Source organism: Takifugu flavidus, chromosome 19 (assembly GCF_003711565.1).
Source record: "Takifugu flavidus isolate HTHZ2018 chromosome 19, ASM371156v2, whole genome shotgun sequence".
Classification (NCBI taxonomy): Eukaryota; Metazoa; Chordata; class Actinopteri; order Tetraodontiformes; family Tetraodontidae; genus Takifugu; species Takifugu flavidus.
Window position 1 is genome coordinate 7,105,100 of NC_079538.1, and position 19,915 is coordinate 7,125,014.

General features: G+C 45.8%; 1 protein-coding gene across 9 annotated transcripts in view; it reads left to right on the forward strand.

The window, feature by feature from the left end:
• Positions 1-19,915, forward strand: part of utrn (utrophin) — a 104,686-nt gene that overhangs the window by 55,437 nt on the left and 29,334 nt on the right. For 6 of the 9 annotated variants that reach the window (XM_057017576.1, XM_057017574.1, XM_057017581.1 and 3 more), the window contains 6 exons: positions 10,265-10,437; positions 11,258-11,414; positions 15,969-16,098; positions 17,157-17,428; positions 18,227-18,373; positions 19,510-19,588. In XM_057017576.1, the coding sequence (XP_056873556.1) occupies positions 10,265-10,437; positions 11,258-11,414; positions 15,969-16,098; positions 17,157-17,428; positions 18,227-18,373; positions 19,510-19,588 (958 nt within the window). The remainder of the gene's footprint in view (positions 1-10,264; positions 10,438-11,257; positions 11,415-15,968; positions 16,099-17,156; positions 17,429-18,226; positions 18,374-19,509; positions 19,589-19,915) is intronic. The other 3 variants (XM_057017577.1, XM_057017575.1, XM_057017579.1) reach the window with 1 other exon arrangement.

Here is a 19,915-nt window from a genome sequence, read left to right on the forward strand (position 1 = left end):
TTTTGAATATGTGTTTCCTCATATCTAAGGGAGATTAAAACCCGAGTCACTGGATACATGAGGCCTCCACGCCTGCACGTCTGTGAGTGCTTATCGTGAAATGATGAAAATACGAGGGAACGCATCTTCCTCCTCCCTTTTCTCTGCTCATCTCTTTTTATCTTTGTTTTAATCCCCTTCTAAATCAAATACACATCATCCATCTCACTTTATAATCTATCTGAAACTTTATTTTTGGACTAAGCTACAAAATGTGGGTTTATTGGTGTCTGGAGGCAGCAGTTTAGAGGCTTGACACTAGAGGATCCCTGGCCTTGAGGGGATGTGAACACTGGTTTAACTGGTTCAAGTCAGGTAGAGATCACTCTTCTTCATATTAGGTAAGACTCTGTTCCATTGATCTGATTGGATTTTAGCAATAATCTGAGTGGCTGCTGTCATGTTACAGCGTTGAAATCACACCGTTCCAACTGTAATCTGGCAGTTTAATAATCTGCGCGGTAAATGTCCTTTGTCCTTCTGCTTCATTGTGTTATTGATGTGCATCTGCCGCCAGGAGGCTTTCATTAACTTTATTGCTTCTGGGAAAAGATCTGAATCTGACACGGGCAGATTTTCTGTGTTCAGCTTCAGCCCACATGAAAGCCTAACAAATCTGTATTAAACCAACCCCCTCCAGCAGTGCTTTAAAAGTGTTATCACACACCTGAAATCAAACTTATTTGCCACTCTCATTCTTTCCAATTAGAGGTGCTTGTGATTTTATGCAACTCATCTGTGATTTGAGCGGCGCCAGTTACCTGCTTGTTTCAACAAGCCGGAGCCAATATTGATTCAGATGCAATAAAGAGCTCAAATTTCCTGCTGGTGAATCTGTTAATGGATTGTATCGCTGCTGGGAAGCTGACCAAGAACCCCGTTCCACACTGGTGAATGATGGTCCTGGAGTGAGGACGGGAGGAGCGAGGCAGACTGGCAGAAAATCAGATGTTGGTCGTTAGACGGCTGCACAGAGGCGCAGTCTGAGCAATGCACCGGCCTCTTGTCCATTCAAATGTTGTGTTTGCACGCGTGCTGGCGTTCGTCTGCCGCTTTAAAGCCACGAGGCAGACTTGCATAACAGTGGCGTCTTATTCAGAACTCATGTGCAGGCTGTAACCTCCACGGGCTTGGCCCAGTCTGCCTGCGCAGGCGTGTGTGTGTATTACCGTTCTCACGCTACCTACCCTCCTTTCATCATCATTTCACTCGCCGAGCCTGAGCAGCCACAACAGAGGCCCAGATGAGCACGGGCGGCGCTGCTCTTCTTCTCCTCCTCATTTTTCTCTCTGCGCTCCAGCTCCTTCACCATGGAAGCAGCTGCTGTTTGTTCATTAAAGAGGAACACACACACCTCCCACAGTCGGTTACACACTCCCAATAATGTAAATCACACATACATCTGCAGAAGTGCGCCTCTGTTAATCTTGCACACACACGTTCGTTTCATCTAATTAGTCTAATTGCGTTTTCTTTGCCCTGAGTAGTTTAATTTGTCTGGCAGCAGCGTGCACGACAGTCTGGCTTTGGCGCCGTTAATCAGAACCCAGGGAAGAGAAAGAAACTGTCAGTCTTTTCAGGCAGTGCAAACTTTGTACCTCTGATCATCCAGGCTTCTCTTAAAATATATTTCCAAACACAGCTTTCAAACTTTGTGACTTTGAGCGGATGTATGCACACACCTTCAGTCTCTGTGCTCAGAGGCGACGGAGACAAATCCCCCATAATTGGTCCTGTCAACAGTCCCTGGCCCCCGTACAGACCTCATACAGCCGGGCCATTTTTCTAAACTTTCACATGAATGACAGGTTTAAATCGCACTCGCACACTAATGGATTTTCAGACAAAATGTCCAACACCTACTATAACTGGAGTGTGTGATAATGTGCAGTTATATGAACCTTAAAAGTGCTTGAAAAGTACATGAAGTTGACCAAGAAAAATGTTTGAGACTCCTGTTATGAGTAGCTATTTTAACACACCTTATTGTCTCCTAAGCTGTACAGTAGCTACAGTTTGTCGATCTCCATTTTTGATGCAAACGTCCTAGAATGAACCCTCTTTGTTGCCCCCAGAACCCACTAATACCCTGCTTTACCCTCTCCTTGAGTAAACCTAATGCTCCTCATCCCGCTAGATAACTAATTAGTTTCTGTTTCCTGCGCTTTAGGAGAGTAAATAGGCACTTACCTTTGGGTGGAATGAGCAGGACGCCACACGAACGAAAGAAGCACTTTAAGCCAAATTAATCTTCTGAGCTCCATTTGCACCTCGGTTAATGTCAGAATCCACCTTATTAGGAGCAGGAAGAAGCCGTGTATGAAGTCAAGTGTGCAACTAATTACTCAGATGAACGAATGCGTGAATTCAACATTGACGCAAGATGGCGAGTGATACGCGTGAATATCTCAGCACGACATCTTCTGCTCCTGGATTTCTTTTGTTAAACCACTACTGATGGTTAAATTGAGGAATGAAAAGAGCTGTGGCCTTATTTACAAAGTAGGAGCAGTATAACGAACAGCACCGGGACTTGCAGTGTGTTCTTTTTTTGGCTGCAAAACTCCTGAATGCTGCGAGTGACAGAACCCCTCCGAGGAAACTGGCATCGGGAGATGCTTTCACTCAAACTCCAGCGGAGGTGTGCATGTTAAAAAGTGATAAAAGCAGTTTTGAGTGGTCCTGATTCCTCCTCTGGAGGGAGCAGTAGTACAAGCAGCTATGGGCTGTCCTGGCTGCAGGGTTTAGAGTTACTGAGAGTGTTCTGAGCTCCGAAGGGAAGCCCGAGAAGAGACGGGAGACGGCAAAGTTGAGGTTATTCTCACATGCAAGATTCTGTGTCATTTAACAGGGAATCCCCAAGATTCTTTTCATCATGTTTCATCCATGTTTGATAAATGTCCTGATGATTGGAAAGGAGAGTAAAAATCCCGTCTGTGGGAAAAAAAAGACCGGGTCCACATCATCTGTCAAGTGCTGGGGCAAATGAGGTCGTGCTGCTTCCTGATGACAGAACAAGTGAACTTGTGAAGTGAGTCATGGAGACGCAAATGGAGCTGTGAGCTGGATAAAAATGAGCACACCAGTTTGATCATCAGGGCAACACAGATTGCAGGCACCAAACTGTGGCTGTGGTGGCCACCAGCATTGAAGTGCTCCCAATAATATAAAAAAAGGAATCAAAATGTTGGCTGGAGGTCAGTTCTGCTCAAAACAGAACCAGAGCAATAAACTAAATGTCAGCCAGTTGTGATGGGAGGGACGGGGAGAGTGGAGAGATGGAGAGAAAAACACATGGTGGGTGAAACAAAGGTGCTGGAAATGTTAAAAAAATAGTGGAGGAGGAAGAGGTGGAGAAGAGGAGCTGGATTAAGTGGGATCAGTGGAGGAACAAATGTGAGTAAGAAATGCGATGGCTTGCTTTTTTTTTATGAGATGTGGGATGGAGAGCTCTGTAGAACCAGGAAACAGCACTGCAATTCAAAGAGGTCAGTGCCCTCACCCACTATATCAGCGCTTATGCTGCAGCGTCAACACAGGCAGCTGCAAGCTTCTCATTTTACACTCTCACGTCCCGCAGGCTGTTAATAAAGCATTTCTCTTTGCATAATCAACCCTCAGTGAAGCTGTTATGAACTTATTGCGATGCCTTTTTTTGTGTGTGTTTGCATTGTCACAGTTTGGAAACGGTTGTTTGGAACCTCCCCGTCCTTATCTTTCCCTCTGAGTTGTGACAGTATTGTGTGTCCCACCCAGAGCATCCCCACGGGACTGGACAGGAACTGTGTTTTGCCTGCTAGAGGCCACACACACACACACACACACACGTGCGCGCGCACGCATTAAACAGGCGGCGGGATTCATCGCGATTCGCCGCGGAATTTCTAAGGCGTATAGCCGACAAGTGTTTGATTCGGCTTGTTCCTGAGCTTTAAATACTTGCAACAGAAAGGAGACAAAGCCAAAGAGATTACCTGAGGGGTGGGCATAAGTGTTTGAAGAGCAATGAAGAGTGCTGCGATAAGAATTCAGAAGGCTCTCAGCACTCCTCTGGAATTAATATCCAGGCGGTTCGGCAGGTCCGTTTCTTCGCAATTCAATAACCAGAAGTCTGTTTGGGTCCAACGTTCAGCTTTTCTGAATTGTTTATATGTCTTATTTTTTCAAAAGCTTTATTTATTAATTCTTTTTAATATGAATTGTAGAACACTTTGGCTTTCACTCATGAGATAATGTATTGCTCACTGAGCTCTTAGTCCCGTGCAGCATCGTACTGTTAGTCCTGGGTCTCAGGACAGGAGTCAGGGTCTGGATCTGGTTTTAATCTGGGGCTCGTTCCCCTGTTGTCGTCGACACGCATGCTCCTGGATCAATGATCCTGCATCGGCACGCTGCTCCTCTAATCAATTTCAATTCCACCGCCTACCGGCTCACTTCTGAATTTCTGGATGTTCAATTTTGCCTCTGATAACAAAGATCAAGTCTATTAATTAGATCTTTGACATTATTAGTGATTTCCCAGCTGTCTATTGACAGCTCTGTCACATTAGCGGAGGGCAGCTGTCAGTTACCTGCGGGGCAGCGACACCGTTAATACCGCTTTATAGCCCATTCTTATACGAGCCTCTAATGGTTTACAGATTTATCGACTCCGCTCTGCCGCCCGTGTTCTTCCTGTTAACGTCGCAGTCTCACCGATCAGGTTTTCGTCTCTTTGTCTGGTTGTGAGTTACGCTGGCGTCCTATAGCGAGCCGGCTGAGGCGGGAGGTGGTTTAACAGTGCCTTCACAGACCTTCTGGGTCAGGTAGCTCCACTGGGTGACCTTTAAGGGTTAAGAGCTGCCAGCAGGGAACATTCATGCTTTTAGACGGCAGAACTGCAGGTGTGTCCCTCTGATTGGTACCTATATATGAACATGACCTCTCCCCCTCACAGACTCCAATCTGGGTTACTGGGGAGAGTGGGGAAAATGGAGGTCACTGGCATGAGGACTGGGTTTACATAAACTGGAGCTCTAGCATCTTTCAGGAACAGCTTAACATTTAATATATACAGATTTCTAGATGTCTTTGTGGAAATAAACCCCGCACACACACGCTCACACACACGCTTACATGTGCGCACGCTAAATCAGGGCAGTAATCTCTGCAGACTGCCCTGGTAACAGGAAAAGGAGTGTCACTGATAACCTGGGGCACAGGAAGAGACTTCATTGGATGTTGTTGAGAATTAGAGTGGAATGCAGCCGCCACATTGATTTTTGACTGACTTTATGAAGCTAGAATTGCTGGTTCAGATGGGGAGACTCTTTATTTGCTATCTAGAGAATACCCACTGAAATATAGCTTTCTGCATGTAGAATTCAGCTGCGCGTGACACTTGCAACTGGGGGTGTTTAAGTAATCTCATTTGCTAAATTTATGTATGAGGTCTGGCCTCTGCAGCCTTTTGCCATCATCTGGGAAGGTAAAACTCTTCCTCCCCTGCTTCCCTCTTTAAGACTTTGCTCCTTGACTTTTTTACACATTGTCCTTTTGGCAGCCTTCCCTCTATTTTTCTAAACACCCAATTTGTTGGTAATGAGCTTAGAGAGATTAAAATAAACCGCACAAGTGTGGGGATTTGATAAGTTAGACATATTCAAGCCAGTATTTTGTTTTTTTTAGCTGCTTTACAAAACCAGTTTGGGATGTAATCCCTACTTACATGTACAGCAGATATGAAACGACAGTAGAACATCTGTTGTTGTTGTTGTTGTTCTGGTCATTCACTTACCAACTCAGTGGCAATTATCCTCCTTTTGTTTCTTAAGGTTGCGTCAGACCTGCTGTAGCCAGTTGATCTTGGCTGTGTTGCTGTTTGCCGTGTTTATTAAAGCCTGGTTAAGTGAGCGAGGAGGTCTGGTATGGCTGGATCTGAAAATGATTGCAAATTGCCCTATTCAATAAAAGAATGGGAATTATTATAAAACCCACCAGCATTCTGCTCTGCATGCTGATGCTTAGACACAAAAGCACCTGATGTATTTTCCAAACACTTTTTAAGTGTTCTGTTTGCTCTCCTCTGTTCTTTTATTATTTATTCAAACAGGTTTTACTCTCCCCTCCTTGTTATTACTGTCTCCTCTCCATCAAGTTCTGTGGGATCTCTTTCCCCTCAGGGCTGTTATAGAAATGTCACCTTTCCACCTGTAATGGCACTAATCCGCTTAGTTTTGAAGTGTGGCACCTTCCTTAATCCTAACGTACACTAAACATGTGTTTGCTTTCACCGCCAGTCAGGGTGTTGCTTGGACAAAGTTGAGCCAAAAACACTGTAGCCTCATTTCAGCAAATGTGAAATCAAATTAATGTAATTGTCTCATTTACTTGCTGCCCTCTCTGCCAACTTTTTCTCTGATTATTTTATTTTTTTACATGACTTGATATGAACCTCTCCCTTCCTTCAGAAATGCTCCATAAGCACTTCAAGTATGCAAATATTTTTTTAATTAGCTAACCACACTTCAAAGTGTTGCCTTAATGAATATGCAACACAGTGATCTTTTTTTATTTGACAGCCATCTGTCTGTGCACCTTTGATGCGCCCCGCATGTCTTCCCTGCTGTGCAGAACCCCCTCATGCAAACAATCGCACAAAAGTCAACACTACAGGTATCATACATGAGACACATTCTATATCAAGAATATCTATCTTCCAGCACCAAATACCCGAGCCTTCCTGTGCTTCTGACATCCTGGAAATTTCTCTGAAGGGAGGTTTGTTTGCTCCAAATGAAAAAGAAGCATTGCTAAAGATTATGCCTGCCCTGTCCTGACATCCACCAGCCTAAACCTTCATCTCTAGGATAAGAACAATGTTTTCCTTGTGTTAGCTTTAGCTTTGACCATCTGCACTCAATTTATATTAACCCTCAGTGAGTGGTTTCAATGCCCACTTTTCCCACTATTATTACTTCCAGCCTTTACATGTTCCCACATTTGAATTAAGATTTTAGGACAAAATTCCAAATGGAATTCCTTTTCCTCAGTGTTGTGTGCACACACAGGCCTTCAGGAAGTGGGTGTGTGGTGTGTCAAGTTAGTTTAGGGGGGAGAGAGAGGTAGTGAGAGGAGGGGAAAGGGAGGATACTGATCAAAATAATAAACAGCTGTGTGAAAGACTGGGACTGGTGGCCAGAGAGAGCAGCAGGAGCGCAGAGGAGAGCTTGTAAGGGATGTTAAACTCAGCCTGGATCTTTGTGTGACTCCCAGAGGGAGCGAAAAATCCTAAGAAGAAACATATTTTTCCAAAGAAGTTTTCTCCTCCCAGAGGGCTGGGGAAGATGGCGAGCCGATTGACCCGTCTCCTTCGGAAATAAAACAGGCTGGCAACCCAAGCTGCCTTTCCAGGATCGTGTCCCACAGTCTCGAGGCAGTTCTTGGAAAAAACACGTGACTCCGCACAGAAGAAGAGGAAGGCATTCTTTGACCAAGTGGCCCGTTCTTGGCAGCGCTTGGGAGGGTGTGACAGAGCAAGACCAGACCTGGGCTTGATACCCATTGGGCGGCTGGAAGAGAGATCCTTGGCTCCTGTGTGCCTCTCACCATCATACCTCTACTCAGGGAATAAGTGGACAAACCACGTGCCTCTTTCTGCCTTCCCAAAGTGACCTGCAGAGATAGAATGTTCATTATCAGACTGTTTTAGAGCCAGGTTGGACCACTGGGCTTCGTATGAATGGCTTTTTTTCTCCACGTGCTGAGAGGAAGTGGAGGAAGGGAAGAACTGCAGGGCTGAAGAACTCCAGACCTGTCTGAACAGCTGCTTTTTTTTTTTTTTTTTTTATAAATTACCTCGTCCACCTTGAAAAGAAACTCTCCATTATCGCCATTTTGCAGACCTCAACTTAAGATCTGCTGGACTTTCATTCCAGTTTTGATACCCGATTCCTGGCCAGAGGAGGTCTGCTGTCAGCCTCCAGCCTTTCATTTGTCAAGCTTCCATTGGCACCAATCGCACAGTTAATCCGGGTTTCAGCTCCAGAACATGACTGCCGGGTAGTCGTTAAACCCCCCCACTGTGTGGCCAGGCTGAGGATGCTACAAACATGCGTCGGGATCGGGCGAGTACACGAGCAAGAGTACACACTCGTGTGTTGCCAGTGGCTGTGTGAAGTATATAAATTGGCCGATTTTGGACTGCGACCCCGCTTTGACCCCTCCGTTTTTAAATACTTCAGGAGAGCCGGGTTTTTCTGTGCTCAGATCTGGGATTTTTCACGCTTCAGGTTTAGCGCTGACCCGAGCCCTGACTTTGATGGTGTCGGTTTTGACTGTAACCGAGCAAAGACTTAGCTACCTGCTCCGACTTCTTGCTGATCCTCCATCCGTGTGACAGGGAAGAAGATGTAGGCACTGCGGGGAGCAGGGAAAGCCTTCTTACATGCCTCCAATATGATTGGGTTGAATTACAGCTTGCAGGAGCTGCTGCGAAAGTTCGAAAAGGTATATTGATGACAGCACGGAGTAGATGTGCAGTATCTTTATGTGAGAAATCAACATTGGCCAATTAAAGTGTGTCCAAGCACACAAAATTCTCCTGGCCGCAACATTCAGCGCACATGCATTTGTGTTTGCAGGTCAGACAGATTGTGCTTTATTACAGTATTTATCTCCACTTAAAATCCCATGAGTGGTTCAGTTGTGTCAATAACTTTGCAAAGGAGTCATCTCGCATGTGAAACGACGCCCTGGAACCTGTTTTTGGTCGCGTTTCTCTGCCTACTCTCCTCCAGACCCACACAATCCATGCTGCCACACATAAACCACTGTGTCAAAGTGGCCTTTCAGCGTATGAAATGAAGTTAAAGAGAGCTTTGTAAAAGATTCTATATGTGGCTCTGCATGTCTGCACAGTAAAGGCATTCTCTGCGTGTGTGTGTGTGCGTGTGCGTGTGTGTGTGTGTGTGTGTGTGTGTGTGTGTGCGTGTGCGCAGGGTGTTGCATTCAGCCGAAGTGCTCAGTGAAACTGAAAATGAAAGCACTTGGGAAATGACTTGAAACACAGCCAGCTGTCAGTGGCAGACTGACCGGCCGCCTGTCTCGCTTTGTCTGGCCTTTTGTCGTCCTTTTCCTTCCAGGCCATCTATTTTCCTGGCTCCTTTTTTCGTACAGGTTAAGTCCATGATGACCTTTGAGGGTTCATTTGTGTCCAAAAAAAGCTGCGGGTGGTTGTGTCTTCATCGTACAGTAGATTACCCAACAGCTGGATGATGTAGGTGGTAGCTGAGAGTGGTTTTAAAGCATTTGTAGCCTTGTTCTGCCGTAGGCAGGGGGCTCTTTTCACTTTGTTTCTTGTGCTCTGAGCATTTCCAGTGTGTCCTCTCTTGTTTAACCATAGTCTGCCACGCTTATGTTGGATATTTGTGGCACTCTGGCCACAAATATGCAACCTAACCGATTGTGTAACTTGCAGCATGTTGCATCTCATACAGACCCACTCACAATAATCCCAGGACCTTCGGATGCAGGAGGTGTGTTTTCACCGTCCCATTTGTAGCTCTTATTCAGTGCTGCAGGTGGTGTCACGCTCCTCCGTGTGGTTTTTAGGGTGGTTTCTTTCATTTTCCTTTGAATTGGGTTGAGCTGAGGGGCGTCCCTGTAGAGACAGAGGGAGAGGAAAATGGAGCAGTTTTACACATCTAAAAATAAAACATTTGACAGGCTCCTCCGCGTGCGTCAGCAGCCCTCGTGCTTTAACCCTCGCACACAAAACACATTCACACGCATACAAGAGCTGCCTGGTCCGGGACACCCGTGCACAGGTGGGAACCTGTGCTTTGCATTAGTGGAACATGTATGCTAGGATGTTGTTTTTGTTTGAGGTATCAAAGGAATGTATTTTGCCGACCTTACAATGAGACCGTAACACTCCGGTACACTCTAGAACCCTGGATAGACTTGTAAAAGTTCTCTTCAAGTGTAAAATGATCATAATAGCCAACCAGTCAAAAAAGTGCCCAAAGAATACAAATCTAAGCTGTTCTGGCCTCCAGAAATGCTTTGTGCAGTTTGTTTCACACTGTCAGGACCGCTCCTCAGGACTGGTCGCCCTCAAAGGCCCAGAGGAATGTCCAGTCTGGTGTGATCTTGTATGAACTAGCATTTCTGCTGAGCTTGTCCAAGCTCAGTAACCCCAACGAGAGAAAAATCTCAAATTTCTTCTTTGTCTGCGGTTTTCAAGGACATCCAGGCGGAGATCGATGCCCACAATGACATCTACAAGAGCGTGGACGGCAACAAGTCGAAGATGGTCAAAGCCCTGGGCAGCTCCGAAGAAGCCACCTTCCTGCAGCACAGGCTGGATGACATGAACCAGCGCTGGAATGACCTCAAGGCCAAATCAGCCAACATCAGGTCTGTAACCTTCCTGAGACTGATTTGCTATTAAATTCAGCCAATGAACTCAGTTGAGGCTTTTGGAATGTTTTTTAATAAAGGATCAAAAAGAGAAAAACTCAGCAGGGTCAAGACCCAACATCTTTAGACTCCAAACACATTTAAAGACATCGCGCTGGATCTTAAATATACGGTAGATAAATGTCTTGTTGACCACTCCGTTTGGTTGTATGGAACATGACTGGGACGTCTCAGCTTCTTAGAAATTCCCACTGCGAGTGTTTCAGAGTAACAACGAGCCTCGTTCGTCTTGCTACCAGCGTCACACATGCTTGTAGCTCCCGTGTTCTACATGTCTGATATAGAACACCAGCAACATCCCCGGGAAGTGGTTTGTGCTCCCTTCCTCCAACGGCGACAGTAATCCGTGTGTGTAAGAGAGTGCAGAGGGTCCGTGTTTGTTGATTACATACAGGCCATTATGCCTTAATTGCAGTACATGTGTAATTAGGCCCGACTTGGCGAACAGCAACGGGAGGTCTCTGAACACGGTGTTCAGACACATTATGCCTGGAGCGGGGGAGAAAAACAAAAGTGCTTATCAACACTTTGTGCACGTTACCGCCCATGCAATAAGCTGTCACATTTATTCCCTTGTCGTCTGCTCCAAAAGGGCAGCGATACTTTTGCTGGTCTGTTTTTTTATTTTTTTTTACTGCACACTCGCATATTGATAGAAACAGAGAGATCCGGGCACTCGACCAGGATGAACATTTGCCGTCAAAAATGCCGACGTCTGATCGCACTGTAGGTCCAACAAATATGTGTGCATTGGCAGAGCCCATCTGGAGGCGAGTGCCGAGCGCTGGTCCCGTCTGCTGGGTCTCCTGGAGGAGCTGTGGAGGTGGATCTGTATGAAGGACGAGGATCTGGCCAAGCAGATGCCCGTCGGAGGAGACGTTCCCACCCTGCTGCAACAGCAGAACTACTGCACGGTGCGTCCCGTCGCCGCAGGCAACGTCCCTGCCACGCTTTACCAGATTTATCACCCCCCCCCATCTCTCCTGGTTTTGCATTTTGTGAAGAATAATGTTTGAACATGTTTTTTTCCCAGAAGGATTTGTTCACTCTGTTGTTTTATGGAAAATATACTTGCTATGAATAATCTTGAAGGCAAACTGATCCCCGAGAATGTCGTCTTTCTTCAGTGTTTCCTTCTTCGCATCTATTTTCCACGCAAGGAGAGAAAAATGAGTGTTTGTAATAAAAAATATGGCAGCAAAGGTTGCAAAGGAAACGCTGATAGTGAACACTTGTGACTGTTCAACTATCACAGCATCACTGCAGAATGGTTTACCTTAACATATTTTTCTACAGATTCCAAACCACAAAACCAGGTCAATACAGTTGTAATAGCTGTTTATTGTGTTTTTCCGGGTAACAATGAACATTGTTTGTGTTCTTTTAAGTTTGAGGCTTCCGTTAGTGCCAGCAGAGGAAATGTTGGCCCGATGTTCTTCCATCCTCATAACTGTTATTTAATGCCCTTCCTCAACACTTCAGAATTAATTCTAATGTGCCGCCACGTAGTTTTATCATGTCGACAAATCCTCGTTACCGTTTGTTGTCGTTGTCGTCGGCTGCGTTTCTCTAATGTAAGCTTTTGTGATAGTGCATCGGCGAATAATTGCTTTCAGATAGATGACTGGCCCGCGGCTACCGTTTACCAGCAGTCCTCTCGCCAGTGCCGGCGATGATGGCATCGTAATCCGTTCCTCCTCAGTCCATCACTCGCTTATTCTCCGACTGCACAAGGTCTGACGCCGGCAGAAATACGCGTGTGTAAATCGTGAACCTTGCACGCACCCATTTACCGTAAAGCAACTCAGCCCTTCATCAATAATACAAAGGCTGAGATGAAGAAGAGGGGAAGATAAATGGAAGCTGATCCTGTAGTCTGACATACAGATTCAACCCCATAATTATGTTTTAGGAAGGAAGTGCCTACTGACACTTAAACTTTAAAGATAAAGCGAAGCCTTTGATGTTGAAGCTACAAAAAACTGTGACAGCAGAGGCAGCGCGAGGCCCCGCGGCCACAGGAAATCAATTTTAGTGGGGGCGCTAATTTCTGCTAATTGTCGTCCTTTTAGTACTTTTATGAGTGGCGGTTTGTTTCAAAGCTGGTCGATGTAGTTTTGGTTCAGCCCAAAATCATCACAGAAGCACGGAGTGCTGTCAGTCGCAAGTCGGAATAGAAAAATAAAGAATAGATGTTTGTTGCCGGTTGTTTGGAGCTGCCTGACAGTAACGGAATCGGCCAGATTAATCACAAGTGTCCTCTGAGGTTTAGGGTGGGTATGGAGAAGAGCCTGATCGGACAGAAACCGCTCCAGCACAGCAGGTCAGACAAGGCGCGCTGGTTAGGAAATGGGACTGAGAACACTTTCACCACGGGGGATACAATCACGCTGCTTTTCGATTAGACGCCCCGTCTCCGTGACCCGAGCCAATTTGGATTCTTCTTTTCTTTGTTTTTTCTGCGTTCATGTGTTGTGTCTGAAATCGCTCGAACTTTTAACCCTCTTCAAGATTCTAAAGAATTCAGAAAAGTTGTGTCCTCGGCGCTCATAGACGAAGGCAAAGCCGATGGGTTCACAGGATCACGTCTTTCTTTCACGTGTCGGATCCTTTTCTTTTGTGAACATCACATTACGGAGAGAAACTCTTCAAATCTTTTTTCATGTAAACCCGCTCAGAGATAAAGGTGAAGGAATTAATTCAGTTTTGCCTTTACAAAAATAAAGAGACAAGCCGAGCACATCAATTTATCTGAAGGATTTCTTGGTAGAGAAATGTGCCAATAAATATTTTCCTTTATACAGTTGGCCTGTCTCACAAAGTTTAAGTGGAAAACCGTGTTTTTCTGTTTAGATTTTTTTTTCCTTTGAATAGTGAAAGACAATGGCTAAGCCACTTCAGCCGACAGCGAGTGACGCGGCTGTTATTAAACAGACAGAAAACTGTAGCGAGAAGCAAGAATAAGCTGAGCTAAAGGAAGAAGCATGTTGGAAGAAAGGGCCTAGTGAGAAGAGAATCGTTCTGCTGCGCCCTTAACGATTTTGTGCCAGTTAAAAACATGACTGGGGTGATTGCACTTGAACGGGGCGATTTGTATGAAACTGGGGGGGTAACCTAACGTGATTCCTTTCTCTGTGTATTGATCAATGTCTGCTTCCCCCCTGTTAAAATGGCTTTAATAGCCTTTATTAATAGCACGTTCAGTTATCCACTAAAAGGCCTCTGCCGGCATCCAGCTGATTAAGGTCATCAATCGTTTTTTATTAAATGAATAGCGCTCATGCTAAGGGGCGGGGACAAAGAAACGAGCACATGTGGACATTTTTAAACCGACTTTTTATATCTATAGACTTTTTGAAGACCTTGTTTGCACAGGTAAATGAATCTTTACATAATAAGCACAGTATCTGGGGTATAGGATTGGAGGGAGGCCTTTAAAAACCCATGCCTGCAGGATTGATTAGCACTATTTCGCACCTGAACGGACAGGTCATTAAGGCGAATTAAATGGATTAAACTGCAGCGCCGGACTTTACCTTATCTCTTAGGGAAAGGTGTGCCGGCTCTGGCCTCACTTTGACTAACTTTTAATTATTTTTGTCTTTGATTGCAATTGTGGCGGCGGTTTCATGATGTTGTTTCGCACTCTGTTAGCCTGTTGACCCAGCAAAACTTCGGTTTCAGTCGCGCCGTGCCGCCTCCTCTCTCGGAATAACCACAAGTACTTTGCAGATGTTGCGTTATGATGGGATGCGTGCTTTATTACGTGATTTGTCCAGTCGTATTAAGGAGATGACGTCCTCTGCATCATTTCAGTGTTTAATGTAAGAGTGAACAATGCTGATGCAACCGCACACTTCCTGGACCTGAGCACCAGCAGCCCGCACAAACACAACCACGGGCGTGCACGTCTGCCACGCAGATTTATTAAGTATTTATGAAGTCGTGCCTGCAAGAAAGACTGTCTTTGTCACATCCTCATAAACACAAGGATATTAAATACATCCAAAGTCTATTTCAGGAGACCTCTTTCATCCTCAGTGTAAACACTCGTGTCAGGGGTCTCCTGGGAATTGCCTAAAACAAAGCTTTTTTTTGTGTCTAAAGGCTTTAGGTGTGTTTGATATTTCCCTTTTATGTTCCCCTTAAAACTGCGTCCCTCTGTGACCATGATAAAATGAGCATGTCAACGTTGGAGTAAAAGGAGAGCTTTTCGGGGGCTCTTTATCTCTCTGATCTGCAAGGGTACCGATGGAGAGCCTGGTGTTAACAGGGGGAATTACTTGTTTAAAGGGTTTGCAGGACAACTCTGCCAAGGTTGCTAATGTAATAATCAGGTCGTGTTATTTGACAGCTGCCCTCTGTGAGCTGGGAGGAAAACACCAGATTGGTGCAAACCATTTAATAGCAGGGGTGGTTCTACAGTTCGCTCCAGTTCTGTATGCGGACTCCATGGCTGCAACAGACTGTCTGAATTGGCAAAGTGTTCAACTAAAGCTGACCCCAAAACTTGCTCTGAGAGATGAGCTTTTATTTTGAAATGTCGTACAGCCCAGCGTGACCTGGTTTTCTTCCCCTGCTCTGGTCATCACCTCATGGTGCTCTGAATTAAGATGCTCTGCATCCCCATGTGGGCGAGCCTTCCAATCAATTTCCCAGTGCTAATTCTCGCCATTTCCATTTCCACTGCGCTTGTGTGGGCGATAACTCGGATCTGTGCTACTCGATCTAGGCCAGTCCTTCCATTTGGTCTGCATCGTACAATACGTTACCTCATCAGAAAGCAATCACACCCTCCAACGGGCACAAGTCCCCACGTTTACATTAGCACAAGCGCAGTTGCTGATAAACCTCCCGTTTGCTGCCTGTTTTCTACTGCCAGCCACAGGGAAGCTCAATAGTTCATGTTACATCAAAAGAATTGAGCTCATTTCACATAATTTCTGCAGCTTGGATGTAAATATCTGGCGTGACTGATCAGATGACAGAGCCGTCGTAATGTTATCTAGCTTTCCTGCAAGGGTTACAGTTCCAGGACTGACTTTATTTTAAGGATCACTTAGCTAATTTCCCACTGACCCCGAGGAAATGACCTTGCCCCCTCGCTTCAGTCACTGTTATGTCTTTATTCCTCTCTCTTTTACTCATGCAGCAGCTCCCTCACGCTTGCACTTCATCTTAGGAAGGAAAGCGCAGGTAGCGGTTGTAGCTTCATTAGCTAGATTTGTTTGTTTTGTTTAATGTGAGCAGGGATGCGTCACCTCATTCATTACAGTTCATTTGGAGTTTAGTGGCACAGTACACGTGCACATACTTGCAGACTGGTATCTGGAAAAGTACATGTGCACTTCCTCTATTATTACAGTAGCTTGTTGATGAAGATCTTTATCAGGAGAGTTCATCAGAGTTAAACTGCATTCTAAGCTCGTGTTATTTTATCCGTATGTTTTCGTTGCTATGGCTTCCAGGCGCTGCGGTCAGAGCTGAAGGAGCGTGAACACTTGGTGGTCAGCACTTTGGATCAAGCTCGGATGTTTCTGGCTGACCAGCCCATTGAAGGTCCGGGAGAGCCGCGCAAGACCCCCCAGCCAAAGACCGGTCAGTTAACACACTCCTTAGAAGCCAGCAGTTTATCATGATTCCAATTAGATGCTTCATGGTTGGATATTTGTTATTTCACAATTATAACCCCCACCCCAGCCTAATTGGCATGGTGTCGTTAGTAGAATAGGGGAAAAAAGTAAGAGCAGGAAAATTTGAGATGATTTTTTTTGCGTGAGTTTTTCATGCAGTGGATAAAAAGTACCAGTCATGGTATCAGCATCTTCCAGGACACCCAAGAATAAGATATGCACGAGCCATTCAGCATTCCCTTTTGGTCTCTGTTGGATACGGCAACGATGTCTCCGTTAAATCAGCACATTTTCTTTCAAAGTAAAACCCTACTGTGTAAATAATTAAACCAACCCATGGGGGTGGATCTGGGCGTGGCAGGACTTCAGAGCACATTCCAAGGCTTGTTTTCTGTGATCTGATTGGGATATCAAAGCTTCGCCTCATTGTATAAATAGATAAAAAGCAGATCCAAGATCAGAGGCTGTGCTTGTTTAATCAGAGAGGATGCGATGTCTCAGTGACACCGACATAAAAATTTTCAAATTGAAAAACTTTAAATGCACATCGGTTTGTGCATTTCCAGTCAGAGCCATCACTTAGACCTTTCTCTCTTTTTTTACCTTTATTCCTGTTGCAAAGCCGAACAGTGTTGCCTTCACTGCGTCGGCTCTGTGGTTCGTGTTGTAAATATGAAGGGAAGTACTATAGAGATTTCATCTGTATAGAGATTAACCTGAGATTTAATCTCTAGAGAAATGTGTTATGTGTCCTCAGTTAAAATTTGTTCCTCCCAACCTCTCATTTATCACAATTAACTTGTTTCTTCACCTTTCTGCCTTCATTCTTTCCTTGCACCTTCAATTTCACCTTCCACTAATTTGAGAACTCAGGTTGTCTTCTACCTCCTCATCTGCGGTTCCAGTGAAGTCGAATTTGGGTTTAAACAAAGAAAGAAGAAATTGGGAACTAATTCAATTACAACCAAACTTGAAAATGGGGGCAAAAAAACCCACCTTGCTTTTTTTTTTAATGTTCTCTAGCAGATCTTACTCCAGAGGAGAAGGCCCGAGGTTTGGCCCGGGCTATCCGCAAACAGACGGGTGAGGTGAGGGAGCGTTGGGAGCGTCTGAAAGGACACATAGGTGGCTGGCAGAGTCAGGTGGACCAAGCCTTGGAGCGCCTCCAGGAGCTGCAGAGCTCCATGGACCAGCTCGACCTGCGGCTGACTCAGGCGGAGGAGGCCAAAGCTGCCTGGCAGCCCGTGGGCGATCTGCTTATCGACGCCCTGCAGGACCACATCGACAAGACCGTGGTGAGTCAGAGGCACCCAGGATCTATACCTCTATCACAGCTCACGCTCCAGTCATCTCGAACACAAGTTTTCTTTATCTTGCAGGATTTTAATATTTTAAAGCGTCACTTATCGGTGTGATTTACTATCTGCTGATTCAGCAGTAAAGTCCGCGCTGCCAAGTTTGATTTTGTTCTGCAACTGTTTCCGCTAAAAGCCATCCATTATATCAGCATGTGCAATAATGTGGCCGAGGCTGGGATGGGGATTTCCATCCTACTTTTTCGATCCCTTCCCTGTTTGCAGACAGCAAAATCGCATCTAATCAACAGTTCTGTAAATGTAACTCCTGCCGATTTGAAGACGGGCGATTTTCTTCAGTAACCGCCAACTCCTTCGCCAGTGCATTGACAGCGCGGCCATCTCCCATTTAATTGATTATCTCCCTTTGGACTGCAGAGCCTGACCAATTACACTTAATATTACCCCCATCAAGTAGGCATCCACTCTGAAATCTGTCTATTAATACGTTTTAATGACACAGCGAAAAGACTCTTAACACGCAGTGTGGAGGCTCCACTGTTTCACTGTCGGTCGCGGTGGTGAAGGAAAGTACGAATTATTACTCAGCAGACTCATTATAAATCCATTTAGCTCCAGTTAAAGTGAGTGAGATAAACAAGTGAAGCGGCTGTTACTCTTATACAAAAGACAGAGAACTGTTATGTTTTTTAATGCACTTCAAGATAGAGCGGTTTGTTAGCGTCCGAGAACGTTGCAGGAATATTCTTCTAAAGCATCACTGAACCACTTCGCCAGGCTTTCAGGGAGGAGATCGGCCCGTTACGCCAGGACGTCCGAGTCGTCAATGAGCTGTCGGCGGAGTTGACCCCGCTGGATATCCAACTCTCCTCCACTGCCTCCAGACAGCTGGACCAGCTCAACATGAGGTGGAAACTACTGCAGGTAGCTAAGACCCCTCCCCCGAATCCTCACCACGTGTTATAGGACAATTACATGCCGGTTGTTTGGGCTTTCTCCTTTAATTCCCACTGCTTTGCCACCACACGTGCTTAAACTAATGCCGTCGTTTCCCTCAGCGCGTCCGGATTTTCCGCTGTCTGGAGCTCTGGGTTGTCTCGACACCTGCGGAGCTGTTTCACTTGTTAACAGCTCGTCTCCAAATGCAGCACTTTGTCAGCAAATATCAGCGTATCTCGCAGAACGCCAGTCACTTCCAAGTTTTTAATGCACCGAAAGGCATTTTAGTCAAAACTGCCAAGAGACTAAAGCATTGGTTTCAGCTCCGGAGGGGAATTCTGATTAAATATCATCCGCAAGACAGAGCAGAAAAGGGAATTCTGTGGTGAAACTACTAGCATCTGTACTAAATTCGTAGCCTTGTTTCAGTGGACTGCCCAGCCTTGTTTTTCCCCCCGACCAAAGCGCCTCAAGGCGTCACTTTCTCTAATAAGGCAGGACTGACTGTGCAGTTGGGTGATTTGCTTTTCATGTGCTGAAAGCTGCCATCTTCCTCTCGGTGGGCAGTGGCCAGCAGGGCCATTAGCTGCCAGGGAGAAACTGAGCTATTGGGATTCGGATGCCTGTTTCCAGGATTCTCCCCGTAGATCGCCGTTGTGTGTTTCTCAATTATGTTGCAGTCGATACTGTCATCGCAGTGAGGCCGGAGGAGCCGAGCAACCCCACAGTCGCACGAGGCACACGTGCACTATCTGAGAGATCAATACTTCTAATAGGTGCAGAATTGATGACTCAAAGCTGTGCAGGGATCCATCTTTTATTCCGTGTGCCGACAAACAGTCGATGCGTACAGGTTTTATACATGTAGCACACGTATGTCAGGCTAAATCTTCACAGTGTCGTCGTCCCCCCCCGGGTGTCCTCTCATTTTGTCAGACTTTCATGCGCGTTTGCCATTTCGCTGTTTCATCAGCGGGTTGTTTGAACCCAGATAATTCAACTTTTTCATACCTTCCAAATGAATAGCACTAAAATGAAGCCGTTTCCCCATCACCCCCTGCTGTGAGGCTCTGTCTGCCTGCCTTTGAAGCCCGCTTCTTTATCTGTGTGTCTCCGTGCAGGTGGCGGTGGAAGACAGATTGAAGCTACTGCAGGAGGCGCACAGAGACTTTGGCCCCTCCTCCCAACACTTCCTGTCCAGTGAGTACACAGCCAATTACCTCAGTTAGGAAATAACAGAACTGATGATTTGCTGCTTTCTTCCTTCGTTCTCTTGGTCATTAGTGGGGAGACTGGGACGGACAGGTAAAGAGAAATTAGAGAGAAATGCAGGATTGGGAAGGTTAAACGTCTCTGCGCCTTCTTCGGTTATTGCGCAACCATTAGTGTTTTCTCTGTTCCATCCCGTGTCGTTTGTCGGGCATCGCTGTCACAGAAGCTCAGCTGCGCTCCGGCGCCGTGTCACCAACGGACACAAATTCCCACTCCAAACCCCAATTCCAGCTCTGCGGCAGACCAAATGGAATT